This window comes from Lethenteron reissneri, chromosome 9 (genome assembly GCF_015708825.2).
Source record: "Lethenteron reissneri isolate LAM-NWPU_2019-01 chromosome 9, ASM1570882v1, whole genome shotgun sequence".
In the NCBI taxonomy this organism is placed as follows: Eukaryota; Metazoa; Chordata; class Hyperoartia; order Petromyzontiformes; family Petromyzontidae; genus Lethenteron; species Lethenteron reissneri.
Genome location: NC_083787.1, coordinates 3,983,896 through 4,003,383, shown reverse-complemented (window position 1 = coordinate 4,003,383; position 19,488 = coordinate 3,983,896). Strand labels below are relative to the sequence as shown.

Below are 19,488 nucleotides of genomic sequence, written 5' to 3'. Positions count from 1 at the left end.
CAAACTGTGAACGTGGCTGACTGACACGTAACGTTTCGGGTGACGAGCCTTCCACAGCCTTCGTGAGTATAGTACCCTCGCAATTTCTTCACCAAGCCGTACGAATGTTTACAGGGGATGGGATTTAAACAACAACAACAACATTTTTGGGTGACATGAAACAAACGAGAGCCGGCACTTCTCGACCCCATCTTTCCAGTTCCTGCACGCATGCGATTTCTTTGGACAAGGAACTTCAACGAGTCGTTGACGAGGAAGTGCACAGTTCGCGATAAACCACACGGTATGTTGCAACATTATCCCCCCTCCCGCCCCCAGGGAGGTGGCGTTATAAGAAGCGGATCGGCACGGGTGGAAGACTTCACTTCACCAAGCGCGGTTGCTTCATTGTGCGCTCGCATTTTTGTTTTCTGTCGCCGATGTCACGCCGACGCAGCAACGCCAGCCATAAGTCACTAAGTGCATCTCAATTTTTTTTATTTCTATAAAAGAGCAAAGGTCCATCCGTGCTCGGCGTTAAAAGAAAAAAGGGGTGGGTGGGCTGTTAATATTAACCGGCGGTATCTACAAGAACGTTCAATCAACTTCCACGTTCAGGTGAGTGAATTTATACTTAAAAACAGTCGCGCGGAATGGATGACAGCAAGACGCACTGGGGGATAGCCCCACTCCCAAAAAAATTAACTCGTAAAAACAAAGTTTTTCATTATAAATCCTTTATATGCGTGTTCAATGGGCCACAACCCAGCCCACATTGGTCTTTGAAACGGGCGGCTAGAGTCCTCTCGTCCTCTGGCTTGAGATGGCTGCCACCTATGGGTCAGATGATTGCCTGCCACCATTAAGCAATTGGTAATTAAATATAATTTTTTTTTACCTAAAAAGTGTAAAATTTTGGGAAAAAAATTTCACGAAAAGAAATTGTCACGCACAACGAGTCTGTGTGCAAAATGTCAGCTCGATTGGATCACGGGAACTGGGTTAAAAAACGACCGAAAGATTTGCACGGTCGTAAGCGCGCAAGCAAGCAAGCAAGTGAACTTAATATAAAGGATTTAAAAAGTCACCTCCGTTGAATTTGTGCAATTGTGTGAAGCGACCACGAGAGAGTAAGTGGGTTTCGTTAAACAGGTTTATTCCATACTCTTTGGTTCTTTCGGTAAAGTCACGTAGGTATAAAATCAAATAAATCACGACGTGCCCTCGTCTAGGAGGCCGCTCTCCTATGTTACAGTTACATGCTAATTTCTCACATTAACATCACCAGCCCCGGTCACTTCTTTATGACCCTTGAGCTACACCCATTTCAAACCTTTTAAAACAGTCTGCCTCAGCAGCAGCAGACCATGCTTTCCCACCTGATGAAGGACGCTTATGTTGCGCCCGAAACGTCGTGATTTATTTTATTTTATACCTACGTGACTTTACCGAAAGCTTGAAAATCAAGGTTTATTCCAATTAATTATTCGTTTATTGAGGGTGGAGTTGTTCGATTGTGTCGGTGCATTGCCAATGTTTATTTATAACCCTCAACCAACCGAGCGAGACAATCAAAGTGTGTCCCCCAATTAGTTTGGTTTTTTTTCAGCTAAACTGGGATGTTGAAAAGCAATGCTGGTTGTAATTTCCAGCATCATCAGGGTTTAACAAAGCGCAGTTCTCATGCGAGACCTGCGCTGTTGCCCACGTGACAACTTGGTTTCATTGGCTCTGTCGGATGGTGGAGGGTTACAAAAATAACGAGAATGATGACATCATTCTTACACGGTATCACCCATATCAGACTAATTATGAGCCACAATCATTGGCTTTGTCATGTGTCGGCCGAGGCGATGGTTGGCGTGCAATGAACGTGTGGAGTGAGTTTCTGGCTCGCACACACACCCTTGGCGTGACGTTTCACCGGTGTCTGGAAAATCTCTCGCTCACTCGGTCCCCATTGACTCTCCCCCTCAGTTCCAGATCTTTCTCCAGCTCTGCCTCGTCTCCTCCGTCATGAATAACTGCCCGGTATTGTCTCGTGATTTAATCCTCAGCGCTTTTCAACTCCTCATCTTTGCCTCAACAGTTGACGCAATGTAAAACTTAGCCTCAACTTTTTTTGGCAGTTTCAAAGTATGAAAAATAAGAATAGGATTTACCCTTTCTGGCAATAAAAAAATCGGTGTTAAAATTTACACCATTGGAACCTCATTTGCCAGTAAAAAATATGATAATTGTTTTTTTACCCTTCTATATGGCAACAAAACTGACACTTTTTTACAAGGAGTCATGTTTGCATAGACCACAATACCTGCAGACATAATGCAAACAAAAAACACAACTTTGATAATGTATGCACTGTCCTTGAAGTTGATTGGTCCACACCCGAGACAGCTTTCCTAAGAGCCTAGTCTCACATGTAAAAAAGGTGTCAGTTTTGTTGCCAGATATAAGGGTAAAAAAACAATTATCAGGTATTAAGATGTTCAAACACCAAATAGATATCTTTTGCAAGGGATCAAGTTTGCATTAACCACACGTAATTGTGTTGAAAATGCAAACAAACATGCTCTGATAATATACGCATTCTCTTTGAAGAAGGTTGTCTCTAGTGTAGGCCAATCAGTTTAAAAAACAATGCGTATATTATCTAACACTGCTTGCTCTGCAAGTTTCTGAATGGATACCTTGGCTTATGAAATAACACCATGTCACTAAAGTTGGGGAAAGACGAGAAAATATCAACGTTGAAGAAGAATCCGTGGTCATTGCACATAGTCTACAGTGTTTACCGGTTGTGGTTTATCACATTTACAGCCTTTATGCCAACCGCTTTTGGACGAAGGTTGTGGATTATGTAGGCAGCGTCACAACTGCACACACTGAGTCACATTATAAACATCGATTGTCCACTCGAGGGCTGTTACCTCGCGTTGTTCGGCACGATCGTCAGCGCATCGCTGAACGCGCTGGGGGAGCTTCCCCAGGAAACCAATTCGCGCTGTAACAGGATCGAATGAATCCGCGACGGAATGAATGGTAAATTGTGTGAATCTAGAAGGAAGTTAATCAGCGTCAAGAAGCGGCCTAATATGGGTTTTTTCGATCCACAAATCGTCTTTTTACATGCAGAAATCATGTGCGATCCACAAATCGTCGGTTTTAATCTTGAAATCACGTGAAAGGAGTCACTTTAACGATTAAAAATGTTGTATTCAAAATATCACAGCTTGATCTATGCTTGGTCCATGCTCGAACACATAGGCACATGTATTCAAAATATCATCGTCATGCTTGACCCATGCTCGAACACATAGGCACATGTATTCAAAATATCATCGTCATGCTTGACCCATGCTCGAACACATAGGCACATGTATTCAAAATATCATCGTCATGCTTGACCCATGCTCGAACACATGGGCACATGTATTCAAAATATCATCGTCATGCTTGACCCATGCTCGAACACATAGGCACATGTATTCAAAATAGCATAGTCATGCTTGACCCATGCTCGAACACATAGGCACATGTATTCAAAATATCATAGTCATGCTTGATCCATGCTCGAACACATAGGCACATGTATTCAAAATATCATAGTCATGCTTGATCCATGCTCGAACACATAGGCACATGTATTCAAAATATCATAGTCATGCTTGACCCATGCTCGAACACATAGGCACATGTATTCAAAATATCATAGTCATGCTTGATCTATGCTCGAACACATAGGCACATGTATTAAAATATCATAGTCATGCTTGATCCATGCTCGAACACATAGGCACATGTATTCAAAATAGCATAGTCATGCTTGACCCATGCTCGAACACATAGGCACATGTATTCAAAATATCATAGTCATGCTTGATCCATGCTCGAACACATAGGCACATGTATTAAAAATATAATAGTCATGCTTGATCCATGCTCGAACACATAGGCACATGTATTCAAAATAGCATAGTCATGCTTGACCCATGCTCGAACACATAGGCACATGTATTCAAAATATCATAGTCATGCTTGATCCATGCTCGAACACATAGGCACATGTATTAAAAATATAATAGTCATGCTTGATCCATGCTTGATCTATGCTCGAACACATAGGCACATGTATTCAAAATATCATCGTCATGCTTGACCCATGCTCGAACACATGGGCACATGTATTCAAAATATCATAGTCATGCTTGACCCATGCCGAACACATAGGCACATGTATTCAAAATATCATAGTCATGCTTGATCCATGCTCGAACACATAGGCACATGTATTCAAAATAGCATAGTCATGCTTGACCCATGCTCGAACACATAGGCACATGTATTCAAAATATCATAGTCATGCTTGACCCATGCTCGAACACATAGGCACATGTATTCAAAATATCATCGTCATGCTTGACCCATGCTCGAACACATAGGCACATGTATTCAAAATATCATCGTCATGCTTGACCCATGCTCGAACACATGGGCACATGTATTCAAAATATCATAGTCATGCTTGACCCATGCCGAACACATAGGCACATGTATTCAAAATATCATAGTCATGCTTGACCCATGCTCGAACACATAGGCACATGTATTAAAATATCATAGTCATGCTTGACCCATGCTCGAACACATAGGCACATGTATTCAAAATAGCATAGTCATGCTTGATCCATGCTCGAACACATAGGCACATGTATTCAAAATATCATAGTCATGCTTGATCCATGCTCGAACACATAGGCACATGTATTCAAAATATCATAGTCATGCTTGACCCATGCCGAACACATAGGCACATGTATTCAAAATATCATAGTCATGCTTGACCCATGCTCGAACACATAGGCACATGTATTAAAATATCATAGTCATGCTTGACCCATGCTCGAACACATAGGCACATGTATTCAAAATATCATAGTCATGCTTGATCCATGCTCGAACACATAGGCACATGTATTCAAAATATCATAGTCATGCTTGATCCATGCTCGAACACATAGGCACATGTATTCAAAATATCATAGTCATGCTTGATCCATGCTCGAACACATAGGCACATGTATTCAAAATATCATAGCCATGCTTGATCCATGCTATCCCAGTGCAGACGCGGCTGTTCTCGCTCGCGACCCCTGTGGGTGAACGCATGGCACGACTTCTCAAGCTCCTCGCCTTGCTGCTGACCTTGCTGGTCAAGCGGGCCGATTCAACGCCAACTACCAGAGACACCGACGCGATGGCGACAGCGCTGAGAATACTAAGCGAAGCTCCTCTCATAGATGGGTGAGCGCTTCTCTACCCCTTTATTGCACCTTCCATTAGTTTTCACCCTGCAACGCTAACATCTCTGGAATTCATCTTCTTGGTTCTTTCGGTAAAGTCACGTAGAAGGGAAATAATACAATAATAAAAATAAAACATAGTAAAATAAAAATTCTCACGTTTCAGTCACAACACAAGCAGCCGTCCTCAGGTGAAGAAACAGAGCTGTCGGAAAGACAGCGTCCCAATTCATGAAAAGCATTGTCTCAATTCATTGGGACGCTGTCTTTCCGACAGCTCTGTTTCTTCATAGGTGGCAGCCATCTCAAGCCAGAGGACGAGAGGACTCTAGCCGCCCCGATGCCACGCATATAAAGGATTCATAGTGAAGAACTTTGTTTTTACGGGTTAATTTTTGAGAGTTGATGAAACGATGACAATGAAACGATAGCGTGGGGTCGAAGGGCCTGCAGTTGTTTCCTCAACCGCAGTTTCAGGCGGAAGGGTTTCCACTAAAGGGGAGCTCTTGTTGAGGACCTCTCGAGGGATGTTTTGGCCTATTCTTCTACGCTGGCCAGACGTCGCTGGGGGGAGAGCTGGGAACGACCCCACACTTTAGCCCATCGCACGCGTTCTGGCGACCTCCTGTAGTGTGTACTGCTGAGTTGTGACCACTGTTGCGTTGACTGAGGCGAGCGGATTTAAGAAACTTACACTTTGGGGCCGTCCATAAATGACGTCACGCACCTAGGGGAGGGGGGGGGGTCAGACATTTGTGACGATGTGTGACGAGGGGGGGGGGGGGGGGTTGAGAAATGTGACGTCACATCAAAATGCGCAACTTATAAAAATAGACAACACGTTCTACTTAATAAAATAGACTTTTTAATAAATGTTTTCTCCTACAACATCAGAGTGCAGCGCCACATTAAATACGCACTACAATGACAATAGTTTAAAGCGATTTGAAGCATTTTTTTGGGGGGGGGGGGGCTTAGCTTTGTAACGTCATATTTGAGGGGGGGTCTGATATTTTGTGACGCCGTGTGACGAGGGAGGGGGGTCAAAAATCGTCCAAAATCGCGTGACGTCATTTATGGACGGCCCCTTTTCTCTTAACTTCCTACGTATTACAATCTGCAATACAGTATTTGTAAATCATTTATCAGGATATCGTGACGTTTCGTTGGAAACGCTTGAGCCTCGGAGGACCAAACCTCAATCAAACGCACGTTACACAATATGCAATTGTCAATCAGCGACGATTCGTGTACCACTCGCCACTGACGTTAAACGTGGCTGGTAATGAATAGAACTCGGTTAAACCGGGTCGCATCACCGCTCCCTACACACACACACAGAACCCCCATATAGCCTTAACAGACTGTAGGGGCAAGTGCTGTTAGCGAGCACCTATGAAGGCCGGAACGGTACACGAGGGGATGGGTGGCCAGCACCACGCCCGACCTTCTTTGTCTCCCCAGTGGCGATGTTTACACACCACACCAGGTACTCATTTCAGGCTGAGTCGACCTAGGGGAGGTCCAGAACCGGTTCAGATAATCGTCACTGGTGTTGGCCGTGAGCGGGAATCGAACCCGGGTCGCTAGGTTCATAGCGCAGCGCGCTAACCGCTACACCACCGCTCCCCACAACCGCTCCCCACACACACACACAGGCACAACGACTGGCCACTACAGTTGCGTCGACTGCACCCAGGTGGCATTCGCGGTGTCAACCTGACCTCCATCAACTCGACGCAGACCAACCTGGAGCGAATTCGGCGCGGAAATGTCTCAGCCCAGGTGCGTGCGTGCGCGCGCCACTGCCAACCCACCTCTCACATCTGCAGGACACTTGGCAATCAGTGATCTCTCACCGCGGGAGGATCTCACTCACGTCGACGATGACCTCACACGGCATCCCTCAATGTCAATCGAGATATAAAAAAAAACTCTCCAGTGTGCGACTGCGGTCATCTGGAACGAGACCGTGCAACATCTAAACGGCGCAATGTTCGATGCACGAATGAGACATCGCAGCGACACACTCCGCTGCTTCGGCATTTGTTGCTTTGCATCTCCATCAGCCGTACGAAACGAGGAGCATCGAATGTTACATCTTTAAAGGCGCCTTACTTTAAACTAAGTCCCCTGTACGTAAAATGATCTTTCATCATCATGGCTAATTAAATTGTAAGGATTTTTGTTAGGTCGATCTCTTGGCGTGGCAGTTGAAACAATAGTGCAAGTCTCCTAACCCCCCCCCCACCCACCCACCTCTGCCTTCCCAGTAGCATGAATGGGTACACCAGAGTAAGTCAATCACCAGATCGCACGTGGTGAAGTGTGAATACTCCCACACCTCTTCAAAGACACCCGGCCAGTGTGGAAGAGTAGGCCAAATACTTCCTTGAAGGGCTCTCTGGAGCTCCTGCCGGTGAAGGCCCTTCATAGGTGGATAGCCCCACTCCCAAACAAGTCACCTCCGTAGAATTTGTGCAATTGTGTGAAGCGACCACGAGAGAGTAAGTGGGTTTCGTTAAACAGGTTTATTCCAATTAATTATTCGTTTCTTTAGAGTGGGCTTGTTAGATTGTGTCGGTGCATTGCCAATGTTTAGTTATAACCCTCAACCAACCGAGCGAGACAATGATAATATGTCCCCCAATTAGTTTGGGGTTTTTTCAGCAAAACTGGGATGTTGAAAAGCAATGCTGGTTGTAATCTCCAACGACGCCGTGCTGGAGATTACAACCGGCATCATCAGGCAGTTGTCATACGATGACCTGCGCTTCCGCCAGCAACGACCGCCGAGCGAGAAAAGGGCACTTAGAAATCAAGTTCAAGTTCATTTCAAGGTCATTTATTAGGTATAGCTCTGTGAGCCATTCGGCTCTTGAATCGGGTGCAACCGCAACAAACAAAAAACATGAACAAAAAACATCTTAAAATGAATATGTGACTGAGTGCAAAGAGAAAATCCAAGAAAAGACAGCAAAATATTGCAGAAAAAACACCGTTACACCAAGGCTGTGTGCAAAAATCCCAGTGGGATGCAAGTGAAACAACTAACAACAACCACAAGACAACTTAGATTAAGGCCATCAGTCTAACTCTGTACTACAACAAACAAATATGGCTAAACCAATACACTTTTCGAAATCACCAAAATAAATCCATGAAAGCAATGAAACAGTGATCATAGGAACAGTGACGGAATTTTCACAATAAATGGCATAAACAACATGTACTACCAAAAACCCTGCAGCCAAATGTTGACCACTTGCCTCTCGAATGCCAAATCACGGACCTGTGCCACTGCGATCGGCGCTCTGCCAACCGGTGGCCCCAATATGAGCGAGCTGCCTTCTTTTATTATTATTATAACACGCTTTCATTTAACTCACTCTGTCTGTTGTTGTTGTCATCGTTGTTGTATCCTCAAATCTTGTAACTCAATTTTAACCCACTTCCCAATGTGGTATCGACTGCAAACTTGGTATACTTACGTCATACTGATGACAATACTATATTCCATCATAAAAAAGAAAAAAATATTTTTAAAACATTATTTTTTATATGTGATGCTTCGGCTTGGGTGTAATTGTCCACGGTCAACTGACCATTGCCTGTAAATCTCCACGGTCCCTTACGCTGTGTCAAGCTTCGGGGCCACTTCCTGGAGTCGTGGAGTTATTCCATTACTAGTACATTTCATAAAAGCGTGTTTAAAAAAAAGTTTTTTTTAAATATAACTTCTGTTTTTTTATTCTGAGCGGCCGTCCATACCCGCCGCAGTTCTGGTCAGCATACACCATGTGCAGCACGCAGAGCTTGGATGCCGTGAGGCTCACCCTGGAGCAGATCGACCTCATCCATCGCGTGGTGGAGAACTCGGCGATCCTGCGCTTGGCGTTGACCGCACAAGGTGAGTCACGGCTACGCGTGGTCCGCTCGACCCACGGCAGAGGGACAGCCGGGGTTGTTTTAAGTCCCCTCGTGCGGAGGCGTTCTCCCGAAACACCGCGCCAGTTTCTTCGCACGAGCCAAACGCTCTTTTATAACGTGGAATTGATCTAAAGCGGTGCAACGCAGAAGACCTTCTGATAAACAAAAAAAAAGTGCTGGGAGTCACGAAAGGCGTTGGGGTAAACTTTTGAGGACAATTTCAGAAATATTTTCTCCGTCAAATTTTTGGTGGAATCTGACGTCAAGTGACGTTTTGTGGCGATTTTATTGAACGATCTTTAAAAAAAAAAAAACCTGTGTTCGCACGCCAACTCGTGCTTGTCAGACCGCCGAAGCTCAACGTGTGTGCAGTGGGGGGGGGGGGGGGAGCGTGTCGGTGGGGGTTGATTTTTTTCTGCAATATTTTGCTGTCTTTTCTTGGATTTTCTGTTTGCACTTAGTCACATATTCACTTTAAGATGTTTTTTGTTTTTGTTTGTTGCGGTTGCACCCGATTCAAGAGTCGAATGGCTCACAGGGCTATACCTAATAAATGAACTTGAACTTGTATCGGTGGTGGTGGTGGTGTTGGGGTGATGCCCCGCTCGACCTTTGTGCGCCTGCTCAGACATTCGCGCGGCGTGGCGAGCCGGCAAAGTGTCGAGCCTCATCGGAGTCGAGGGCGGCCACTCCATCGACAGCAGCCTGGGCGCCCTGCGCACGCTGCACCGCCTCGGTGCGCGTTACATGTCGCTTACTCACGACTGCAACACTCCCTGGTGAGTGGTGAGGGTCGCGCCACTCCGCCGTGCGTCTGCAGGCTCCTCATTGCGCAAATACGCGCGCAGTCTCAATGGGGGCTCGCGTAAGACTTTGGATAAATAATACCTCGCTTAAATTTCGATGTGAAGCTTTCGTGACTGCAGGGATTCATATTCTTGGTTCTTTCGGTAAAGTCACGTAGAAGGGAAGTAATAAAATAATAAAAATGCAACATAATAAAATATGTTTTTATTTTATTATGTTTTATTTTTAAAAAAATATAAAAATAAAACATAATAAAATATTTTTTTATTTTATTATGTTTCATTTTTTATTATTTTATTACTTCCCTTCTACGTGACGTCACGTAGAAGGGAAGTAATAAAATAATAAAAATACAACATAATAAAATATTTTTTTATTTTTTTTATGTTTTATTTTTTTTTTATTATAAAAATAAAACATAATAAAATATTATTTTATTTTATTATGTTTTATTTTTTTATTTTATCATGTTTTATTTTTATTATTTTATTACTTCCCTTCTACGTGACTTTACCGAAAGAACCAAGAAGATGAATAGTTCGCTTAATAGAGGGGTGGGGGGTCGCGTAAATATGTAAATGTGTCGTTAAACGAGCCACCGCCCGACACAGCCAACTAGTTAGGGTTGTCACGTAAAGAGAACGTGGCCAATTCGTCACGAGTACAGTAACACCGGTTGTGTGTTGGAGAGCCAAGCCACAACATTTACAATCTGAGCACGACGTTTCGCCAGTAATTACAACTAGCTTCATCAGGCGACAGACAGTTGAGTAGTGGCGGGTTTAACGACACATTTATATATTTACGTGATCTAACCCCCCAAAAACCCTCTATTATGGATGATATTGGTCGCGAAAGCTTCCTACGTGTTAATATTTTGCTCGGCTACCTCCCTGTCTGCCTGCTCGTTGTTCTTGAAAAATTCATCAACAATTATATTGTCGCAAAATGGTGAAGCAACGCAGTGTGCGTGATAACAGATCAGCAATGGAGGAACTGCGCGTGTTTCCACTCTGTGTGTGTGCGTGTACACACTTGCCACACCGGGGGAGCGGTGGTGCAGCGGTTAGCGCTACGCTGCGCTACGAACCCGGCGACGCGAGTTCGATTCCCGCCCACGGCCGGTGACGATGATCTGAACCGGTCACGGGCCTCCCCTAGGTGGACTCAGCTTCAAATGAGTACCTGGTGTAGCGGTGTGTAGTAAACATCGCCACTGGGGAGACAAAGGCGGCCGGGCGTGGTGTTGGCCACCCACCCCCTCGTGTGCCGCGCCGGCCTTCATAGGTGCTGGTTAACAGCACTTGCCCCGACAGTCTGTTCAGGGCATACACGGGCGGTCTTTATCTGTGAGCCACTTACTAACCCTGCAGATGTTGATTACAGGGCTGACACGTGGCTTGTGGATGTTGGAAAGGTGCAGCCAAGGAGCCATGGATTGTCAACTTTTGGAAAGGTAGGTCTGACAGCCATGACCCCTGTAATCACAACAACACCGAATAAAAGATCAACTCTCTTTTTTTTTTAAAAAGCGTCCTGCTTTAGGATGTTTGGCCACTGTTTTTATTGTTAGTCAATGAGCGTTTGGCATGTGGGAGGAAATCCTGTAAACCAGGGTGCCTGGATAAAAGCTACGCACGCGTTGGAGGAACACGTTACGTTGTTCAGACGATTGAGGCAATCCATGGCTGCAAATGCCATCTGCTGGCCACCTTCTTGCAGCCCTAAGGAGCCGTCCATAAATGACGTCACGCACCTAGGGGGGTGGGTGGTCAGACATTTGTGACGATGTGTGACGTCACATCAAAATTCGCAACTTTAAATAAATATATAATTGTTATAACAACACTAATTGTTATAACAACACTCCTACAACATCAGAGTGCAGCGCCACATTGAATACGCACGACAATGACAATAGTTTAAAGCGATTTGAAGCGTGTTTTATTTTCAAAATGGAAATATGGTTTTGGGGGGGGGGAACAGAGCTTTGTGACGTCATATTTGAGGGGGGGTTTGACTTTTTGTGACGCCGCGTGACGAAGGGGGGGGGGTCAAAAATCGCGTGACGTCATTTATGGACGGCCCCAAAGTAAACCGCAAGTCAAATGTCAGGTGTTGATTCCGGTGTGTGTTGCGTCCTCAGTGGATGTCGTGAGGAGCAGAAGAGAGTTTCTCGTGGTTAGCGCACAGCGTGACAAACCCTGAATTCGATTCTCCCTCACGGTCAATAACAGAGGCGAATATATGAATTGGTCGTGAGCCTCCCCTAGGTTGTCTCAGCCTTATGTGAGTACCTAGTACTGTGTGTAAATATCGGCCCCATACAGCGTGGTGATGGCCACCCACCCCATCGTATGCCGTGGCGGTCTTCATAGGTGCTCGCTAACCGCACTTGCCCAACCAGTCTGTTGCGTATGTTGAACTTCTTTCGCACCGTACGTAGCCTAACCGTTCTAGATTTGAAGCTTTCGTGACTCGGTAAAGTCACGTAGGTAAAAAAATAAAATAAATAAAAGTAAAATAAAATAAAAATCACAACGTTTCGGAGGCAACACAAGCTTGCGTCTTCAGGAGGAACCGTCACAGCACGATAGCTGTATCAAGTGAGAGCTATCGTGCTGTGACGGTTCCACCTGAAGACGGAAGCTTGTGTTGCCTCCGAAACGTCGTGATTTTTATTTTATTTTACTTTTATTAATTTTAATAGCCTAACCGTGCTAATCGGAGGTTCCGGGGGAAGGACAACACAACCGAGCACAGCAAACAGTTCTAAAGAAAAGAGTTTTTCAAATGCTGTACAGGGGAGTTTTCGTCTTGGGTCAGCGTGTGCCACATTGCCGCCCCTGTGCACGCTGCTGCAGGCGGTGGTGCGGGAGATGAATCGTCTGGGCATGATGGTGGACCTGTCGCACACGTCCTTGGCCACCGCGCATGCTGCCCTCGGCGTTTCGAAAGCCCCCGTCATTTTCAGCCACTCGGCGGCCAAGCAGCTGTGTGACCACGGGCGCAACGTGCCGGACGAATTGCTCAAGGCGCTGGTCTGTGTGCGCACGAGTTCACGGCCAATGCAGCCGGCAGGCAGGCAGGCAGGCGTCACGCATTCGACATTTTCATCCGCGATTGTCATCATCATGGCCACGCACGTTATCACCAAAAGTTGTCATCATCATGGCCACGCACGTTATCACCAAAAGTTGTCATCTTCATTATCAACATAAAATGTATGTCATCGTCATCACAATTGGTGTCACCTTCATTATCACCGCCATTACAGGCAAGATGACTATTGCCATCATCATTACAAACAACATAATCATCATCACAAATAGTGCCATCATGACAACTCTCATCATCATTAAATGATCGCCTGAGTCATGATGATCATCAACAATGCCATCATTGTCATCATCATAACCATCACCATAATCGTCATTGTCAGAACATAATCATACCCATTCTCATTCCTGGTATATCTATTGCTATACGTGTAAAATTTCGTCGATTTGCAAGTCCGACACATGTGTAGTGCCGTAGATGGGCCGCGTTTACCGGCAGTGGTAGACGCCAGGGGAGGGGCTGCAGTACCAGCCCACAACACTACACATGAATAAAATCTCCCCTTTTAGCTTTCGAAACAATTTGAGCAAGCGCTGTCCGTGAGCACCTGTGCAGTCACTCGCACACAACTCGCAGCGGTCTGGCTAAACGATCACACCTCTCCTTCTAGGCCTCCAACGGAGGCATCGTGATGATCAACTTCTACAACAAGTTCACTTCATGCGGAGGCGCGCCCAGCATCGCCACCGTGGCTGGTAAGGCATCAGCGGTGCAGCGACCGTTCAGAAACGACGGCGCACATTCGGCTTGGCTCCAAAGTCAATACACGCGCTTCATGAGATTTACCAACCTGACCTCGTGAAGTGTGCGGTCAAAAAAAGACAACCCTCGCGTCTACTCCGCTGTGCGGATGGATGGCTTTCAATCAGCAGTGGATCGCTAAACGACTGTCTGCACATCAGTACTTTTGGACAAGAGCATCATCGCCCTGTTGGCAGTTAAACAGCACGTAGCGGATGATTTAAAGGTCACGCTTCGATTCGGGCATCGATTGGTAACGTGGCGAATGCCGCGTCTATAGCCGCTGCAGCGTTAACGTGAAAACAATCGTGGGCAATTTCGATTTAAAGCTTTCGTGACTGCAGGGATTCATCTTCTTGGTTCTTTCGGTAAAGTCACGTAGAATGGAAATAATAAAACATAATGAAATTATTCTCATGACGTTTCGGCCACAACGCAAGTAGCCGTCCTCAGGTGAAGACCAGGTCTGTCGGGGAGACGGCATCATTCAGACGCTGTCTCCCCGACAGACCTGGTCTTGCGTTGTGGCCGAAACGTTGTGAGAATTATTTTGTTGTGTTTTATTTTAATTACTTTATTATTTCCATTCTACGTGACTTTACCGAAAGAACCAAGAAGATGAATCGTGGGCAACTTAAATTGATTAAAATTAGCCGACAAAGCACGAGTCGATGCGTGCATCGCGAGCTTCAGAATCGGCTTCAAGTTGTGTATCGCTGCATCGGTACATTCCTCGTAGTTACGCCGGGTTTCGGAAAAGTCAGAACGCGTAGGATGATTATTATAATATTTTTTATAAAGGTTTTTTTTTTAGCAAATGTTCAAACTGATTGCCATTAACGTTAATGCACGTATGAATAAAAAAATTAATTGAGGACTTTGTTAAAAAGATTACAACTAATTGAACTCGTTCTTCTTTAGTTAAAATGTCAGCTGAAACGGAAGAAAAAATATAGATGTCAAGAATGATACTAGATTACGTATCAACTTAAAGAAGAACAAATAAAACATTTTAAATAAATGAATTAACCCTGCGTGTGTCCAGACTTTTTGGGACACCCAGTAGATCTCTATCCCGACCTGTTGCAAACCGGTGGAAGACCAGGAGCAATTGGGTACAGTCTTTTGTTGTGCAGTCTATTCATGGTCTCAAACCGCACCTTACCATAATAATAAAAAGTGGGCCATTCCTGCCCCTTCCCCCCCCCCTCAACCATTATATATACGGAGTGGTATCTCCTGTAATCTCTCATTTACTTGATACAGCTGTCGGGCTGTGACGGTTCCACCTGAAGACGGAAGCTTGTGTTGCCTCCGAAACGTCGTGATTTTTATTTTATTTTACTTTTATTAATTTTAATGTTTTACCTACGTGACTTTACCGAAAAAACCTAAGAATACAATTGGGTACATTTTAATTCGGCGAAACAATTTTTCCCCCCACGCTTCCCACGCTTCCGGGGCTTAACACGACGTTACGAACAAAGATTTCAAGTCGTCTGCGATGATAACGATTTACGTGCGAACTAACGGTCATCATCGCGTTTCACCCACCGCAGATCATTTCGACCACGTCAAGAGCGTCGCGGGATACACGGCAGTGGGATTCGGGTCAGACTTTGATGGAGTAATGAGGTACAACGACTCACGGATGATACGTCGCAGAGAATTGTAATCAGATATGTAGAGACGCAGTGTGCGGAGGTAGGCTTATGACCAAATCACCTGGAATGGGCAACCACCAAGCATGATACAGGCATTGTAAGCTGCAGCGTGGGGCTACGTTTTTAATACGGAGCAGTGCAGAAAAGTAATTTGTTGTTTCTGCACTATGTAACAACATCCCACCACCTTCACCAGCCCGCCTCTGACCAGCGTGGTGAATTATGGTCCTAACAACTCTCGTGACGAAAAGGGGAATGGGGAGGACTTCTAAAAGTGGCCCGACAATGGGCGGTTACATTCATTGATACAGGTAGGAACAATGTTCCACACTGCCCACCAGGGATTATTTGTCTGTCTGTCTGTCGTGCATAAATAAATATATTATATAAACAGCTCTTTGATTGGTGGAGACCTACTGCCGGGTACGGAGAGGGGAGGGGCCTAAGGGAGGAGGGTCAGAGGAGGGGCCTAAGGGAGGGAGGAGGGTAAGGGGAGGGGCCTAAGCAAGGGGGAGGGGCCGATAGTTAAGGTGGCTGGCTACCTGGCTGGCTGCCTGGCTACCTCAAGTCACGTGATCTTGTACACAGGTAGGAACAACAGCTTCCACACTGCCCACCAGGGATTATTTGTCTGTCGTGCACGAATGCGCTGTCCAACCAAGTTCCTACCTGCGCACTCCGAAGGAACGTGTTTATGAACGGCCCATTTGGCAGACCAGGGAGTCTCTTTTCTGTTATCAGGGAGAACGTTCACGGTGCGGATTGTCGCACGATAGACGTTGAAGTAGAACCTCGCTCCGACTCACTCAGCCCTCGTTTCTTGCTCCCTGTGCGCCCCCCCCCCCCACACCCCGCCCCCCCCAGCTTTCCCGATGGTCTCAAGGACCCCTCTGGCTTCCCATTACTGGTGGCCGAACTCGTGCGGAGACGTTGGAACGACACCGAGCTGAAGGCTGCGCTCGGGGGCAACCTCCTGCGCGTGATGGAGCAAGTGGAGGAGGTAATGATGAGACTAAGTATAACCCGTAAAAACAAAGTTTTTCACTATAAATCCTTTATATGCGTGGCGGCTAGAGTCCTCTCGTCCTCTGGCTTGAGATGGCTGCCACCTATGGGTCAGATGATTGCATTGCACCATTAAGCAATTGGTAATTAAATATAATATTTTTGTCATAAAAAGTGTAAAATTTTGGAAAAAAAATTTCACGAACATTAATTGTCACGCACTACGAGTCTGTGTGGAAAATGTCAGCTCGATTGGATCACGGGAAGTGGGTTAAAATGCACTGATGCCAAAATCAAATGTTGCCTGGAAGTCTAAATTGGCAAATGCATTGAGGGTGTTTTTGTTATTTGTGCTTGTGCCCCACTGCCAACGCATCAGCATCACCAAGTGATTTGTTTAGATTGATAAAGGAAGTGTGAACAGTTTAATCGGGGTGGACGTCTTTCAAGAGTTAACTTTCGGTTGGCCTCTGATTTCTTCCCATCTTTTTATTTTATTAAACTGTAGATTGAAGAATGATATTGAATATAGTGTTCATGTCTCACAAACAGTAGCCATATTATAAACAAACTCAGCAGATAATACGTCAACTCGTGATAATAGCTTTTTTTCTCAGTTAAAGATTTGAGCTATAATGCTCTTTATTGTTTCATGTAAATGTGGCTTTGCGAGAGTGGGTCCTCAAAATGTAATTTTGAGATGTCTTTGTGTTTTGGATGAAACAAGAGGGTCCAGAAAAAATCCAGCCATGCAATAATTAAAAAGGCTAACGAAGATTAATTTTAAAATGTTAGAACTGTCATTCATTTGATTTGCATTCATAATAACGGCCGTCTTGAGTCTTGGTAACTCAGCGTTCTTCAACACTGTCCTGCAATTAAACATCATCGTCAGCAATGATTAATCCACTGCTAGATGAGGGCCTCCCCAAGCTTCCGCCTTCTCTCACAATGCTGCAGCAGTGCAGTAATGCACCTGGCACCTGGCACCCGAGCTGATTCAATTAACACTCCCGACATACAGCAGCAGCAGCACCGTGAGATCGGTCCATAAGCACGAGCGTGAGAAGGACTGTGGCTTCATCTTCTTGGTTCTTTCGGTAAAGTCACGTAGAAGGGAAGTAATACAATAATAAAAATAAAACATAATAAAATAATTCTCACGACGTTTCGGCCACAACGCAAGCAGCCGTCCTCTTCACCTGAGGACGGCCACAATGCAAGCAGCCGTCCTCTTCACCTGAGGACGGCTGCTTGCGTTGTGGCCGAAACGTCGTGAGAATTATTTTATTATGTTTTATTTTTATTATTTTATTACTTCCCTTCTACGTGACTTTACCGAAAGAACCAAGAAGATGAATCCCTGCAGTCACGAAAGCTTTACATCGAAATTTAAGGACTGTGGCATCATCGCGGGACCGTGTGCGATGGCGACAGCGTGTGGTGGCCTTCATCCAGCAGTGGACGGAACATGACGACTAACAACATCGACGAGCGTGTGCGTTCTTCTGCTCTTAACCGTGGCACATGCAGGTGAGCCGCAATCACTCGGAGAACGTGCAAGAAGATCTGATTCCAGTGGATGAGCTGGGGCCCGAGCTAAAGTGCCGCACGGCATACGGGCACCCACAGATGGTGCCCTCCAGGTCACGTGCATCCCGAGGCCACGGCGCCCATCAGCTGCTGCTGGTGCTGCCCTCCCTCCTGCTGGCGCTGATGAGCGCTCGCGACGCGCACTCGTGACGTGGACAGGTGGCGCGGAGGTCAGAGCACTCCGCCCGCCACGCTCAGATCCTGGATGGGATTGCGGATGACCGGCCCCTCTGGTTAAACGGGGTTCTCAAGTTGAGTGAGTTACCGATCTCAGCCCGGTCACCAATGACTACAGCAAACCTCCCCCTCTTCTCCCCCCCACTCATCATATTAACAGTTTTATCTGGCAACAAAACTGACAGCTTTTTTTACAAGGAGTCATGTTTGCATTGACCACAATACCTGCGGTCGGAATGCAAACAAAAAACACAACTCTGATAATGTATGCACTGTCCTTGAGATCGATTGGTCCACACCCGAGACAGCTTTCCTTAGAGCCTAGTCTCACATGGTGTTGGACCAGATGACACCAAAAGGCGCACAACTCAAAGACAATGCACCATCAGAGTATAAGAGCTCGGGGTAAAGCATTTACACAATTGGAACCTCCTTTGCCAGTAGCAAAATATGATAATCGTTTTTTACCCTTTTATCTGGCAACAAAACTGACACCTATTTTTTTACAAGGAGTCATGTTTGCATTGACCACAATACCTGCGGTCGGATATTAACAGTTGGTTACGCATTTCATTCGCTCAAATTAAGTGCTGAAATATTGGTTTGACCGTCAGGTAATAAGCGTTGGCATGTGGGAGAGCGCTGCGCCCGACTGTGCGAATCAACTTGTCACTTGAGAAGTATTTCAGTGATATCCACTTCCGTGGAACTCTCTTGCGTTGGACGGTTACCGATAGGTTTCTCTATCGCAGCAGTCGGGAACCTATGGCTCACGAGCCATATATGGCTCTTCTGGTGACGGCATATGGCTCCCAGGCAATTTGGAGTTGAAAAAAATAATAATAAAAAAATCAGTTTGGAACTGATTTTAAAATACTTGTGATATTGCTTAATAATACTGTGTCATTTTAAAGTAAACAGAAATTCGTTTTGAAGATAAATTTCACGGGTCACGCCTGCATGAAGCTCAACCTCACCACGTATGAACCAGACTACAAGGCCATCAGCAAAACCATGCAGCACCAGAAGTCGCATTAAAAGTAAGACATATTTAATTTATTATACGTTAAAAATACTATATGGCTCTCAATGAAATATATTTATAAATATTTGGCTTTTATGGCTCTCCCAGTCAAAAAGGTTCCCGACCCCTGCCCTATCGATTCAAA

At 45.4% G+C, this 19,488-nt stretch overlaps 1 protein-coding gene across 5 annotated transcripts; it reads left to right on the top strand.

Moving 5' to 3' along the window:
- The first annotated feature begins 387 nt into the window (after positions 1–387).
- Positions 388–19,482, top strand: LOC133340455 (dipeptidase 1-like). 5 transcript variants are annotated; one of them, XM_061548717.1, is made up of 12 exons: positions 388–597; positions 1,957–2,010; positions 5,108–5,283; positions 6,941–7,067; positions 9,063–9,192; positions 9,841–9,991; positions 11,406–11,475; positions 12,884–13,060; positions 13,750–13,834; positions 15,440–15,515; positions 16,409–16,544; positions 18,083–19,482. In XM_061548717.1, the coding sequence occupies exons 2-12, from the start codon at positions 1,996–1,998 to the stop codon at positions 18,290–18,292; spliced, it is 1,353 nt and encodes a 450-aa protein (XP_061404701.1). In that variant the 5' UTR covers positions 388–597; positions 1,957–1,995; the 3' UTR covers positions 18,293–19,482. The 5 variants fall into 5 exon arrangements, with proteins under 5 accessions (XP_061404701.1, XP_061404704.1, XP_061404702.1 ...); XM_061548720.1 differs by having other exon boundaries at positions 5,103–5,283; XM_061548718.1 differs by lacking the exon at positions 1,957–2,010.
- Positions 19,483–19,488: the final 6 nt, after the last annotated feature.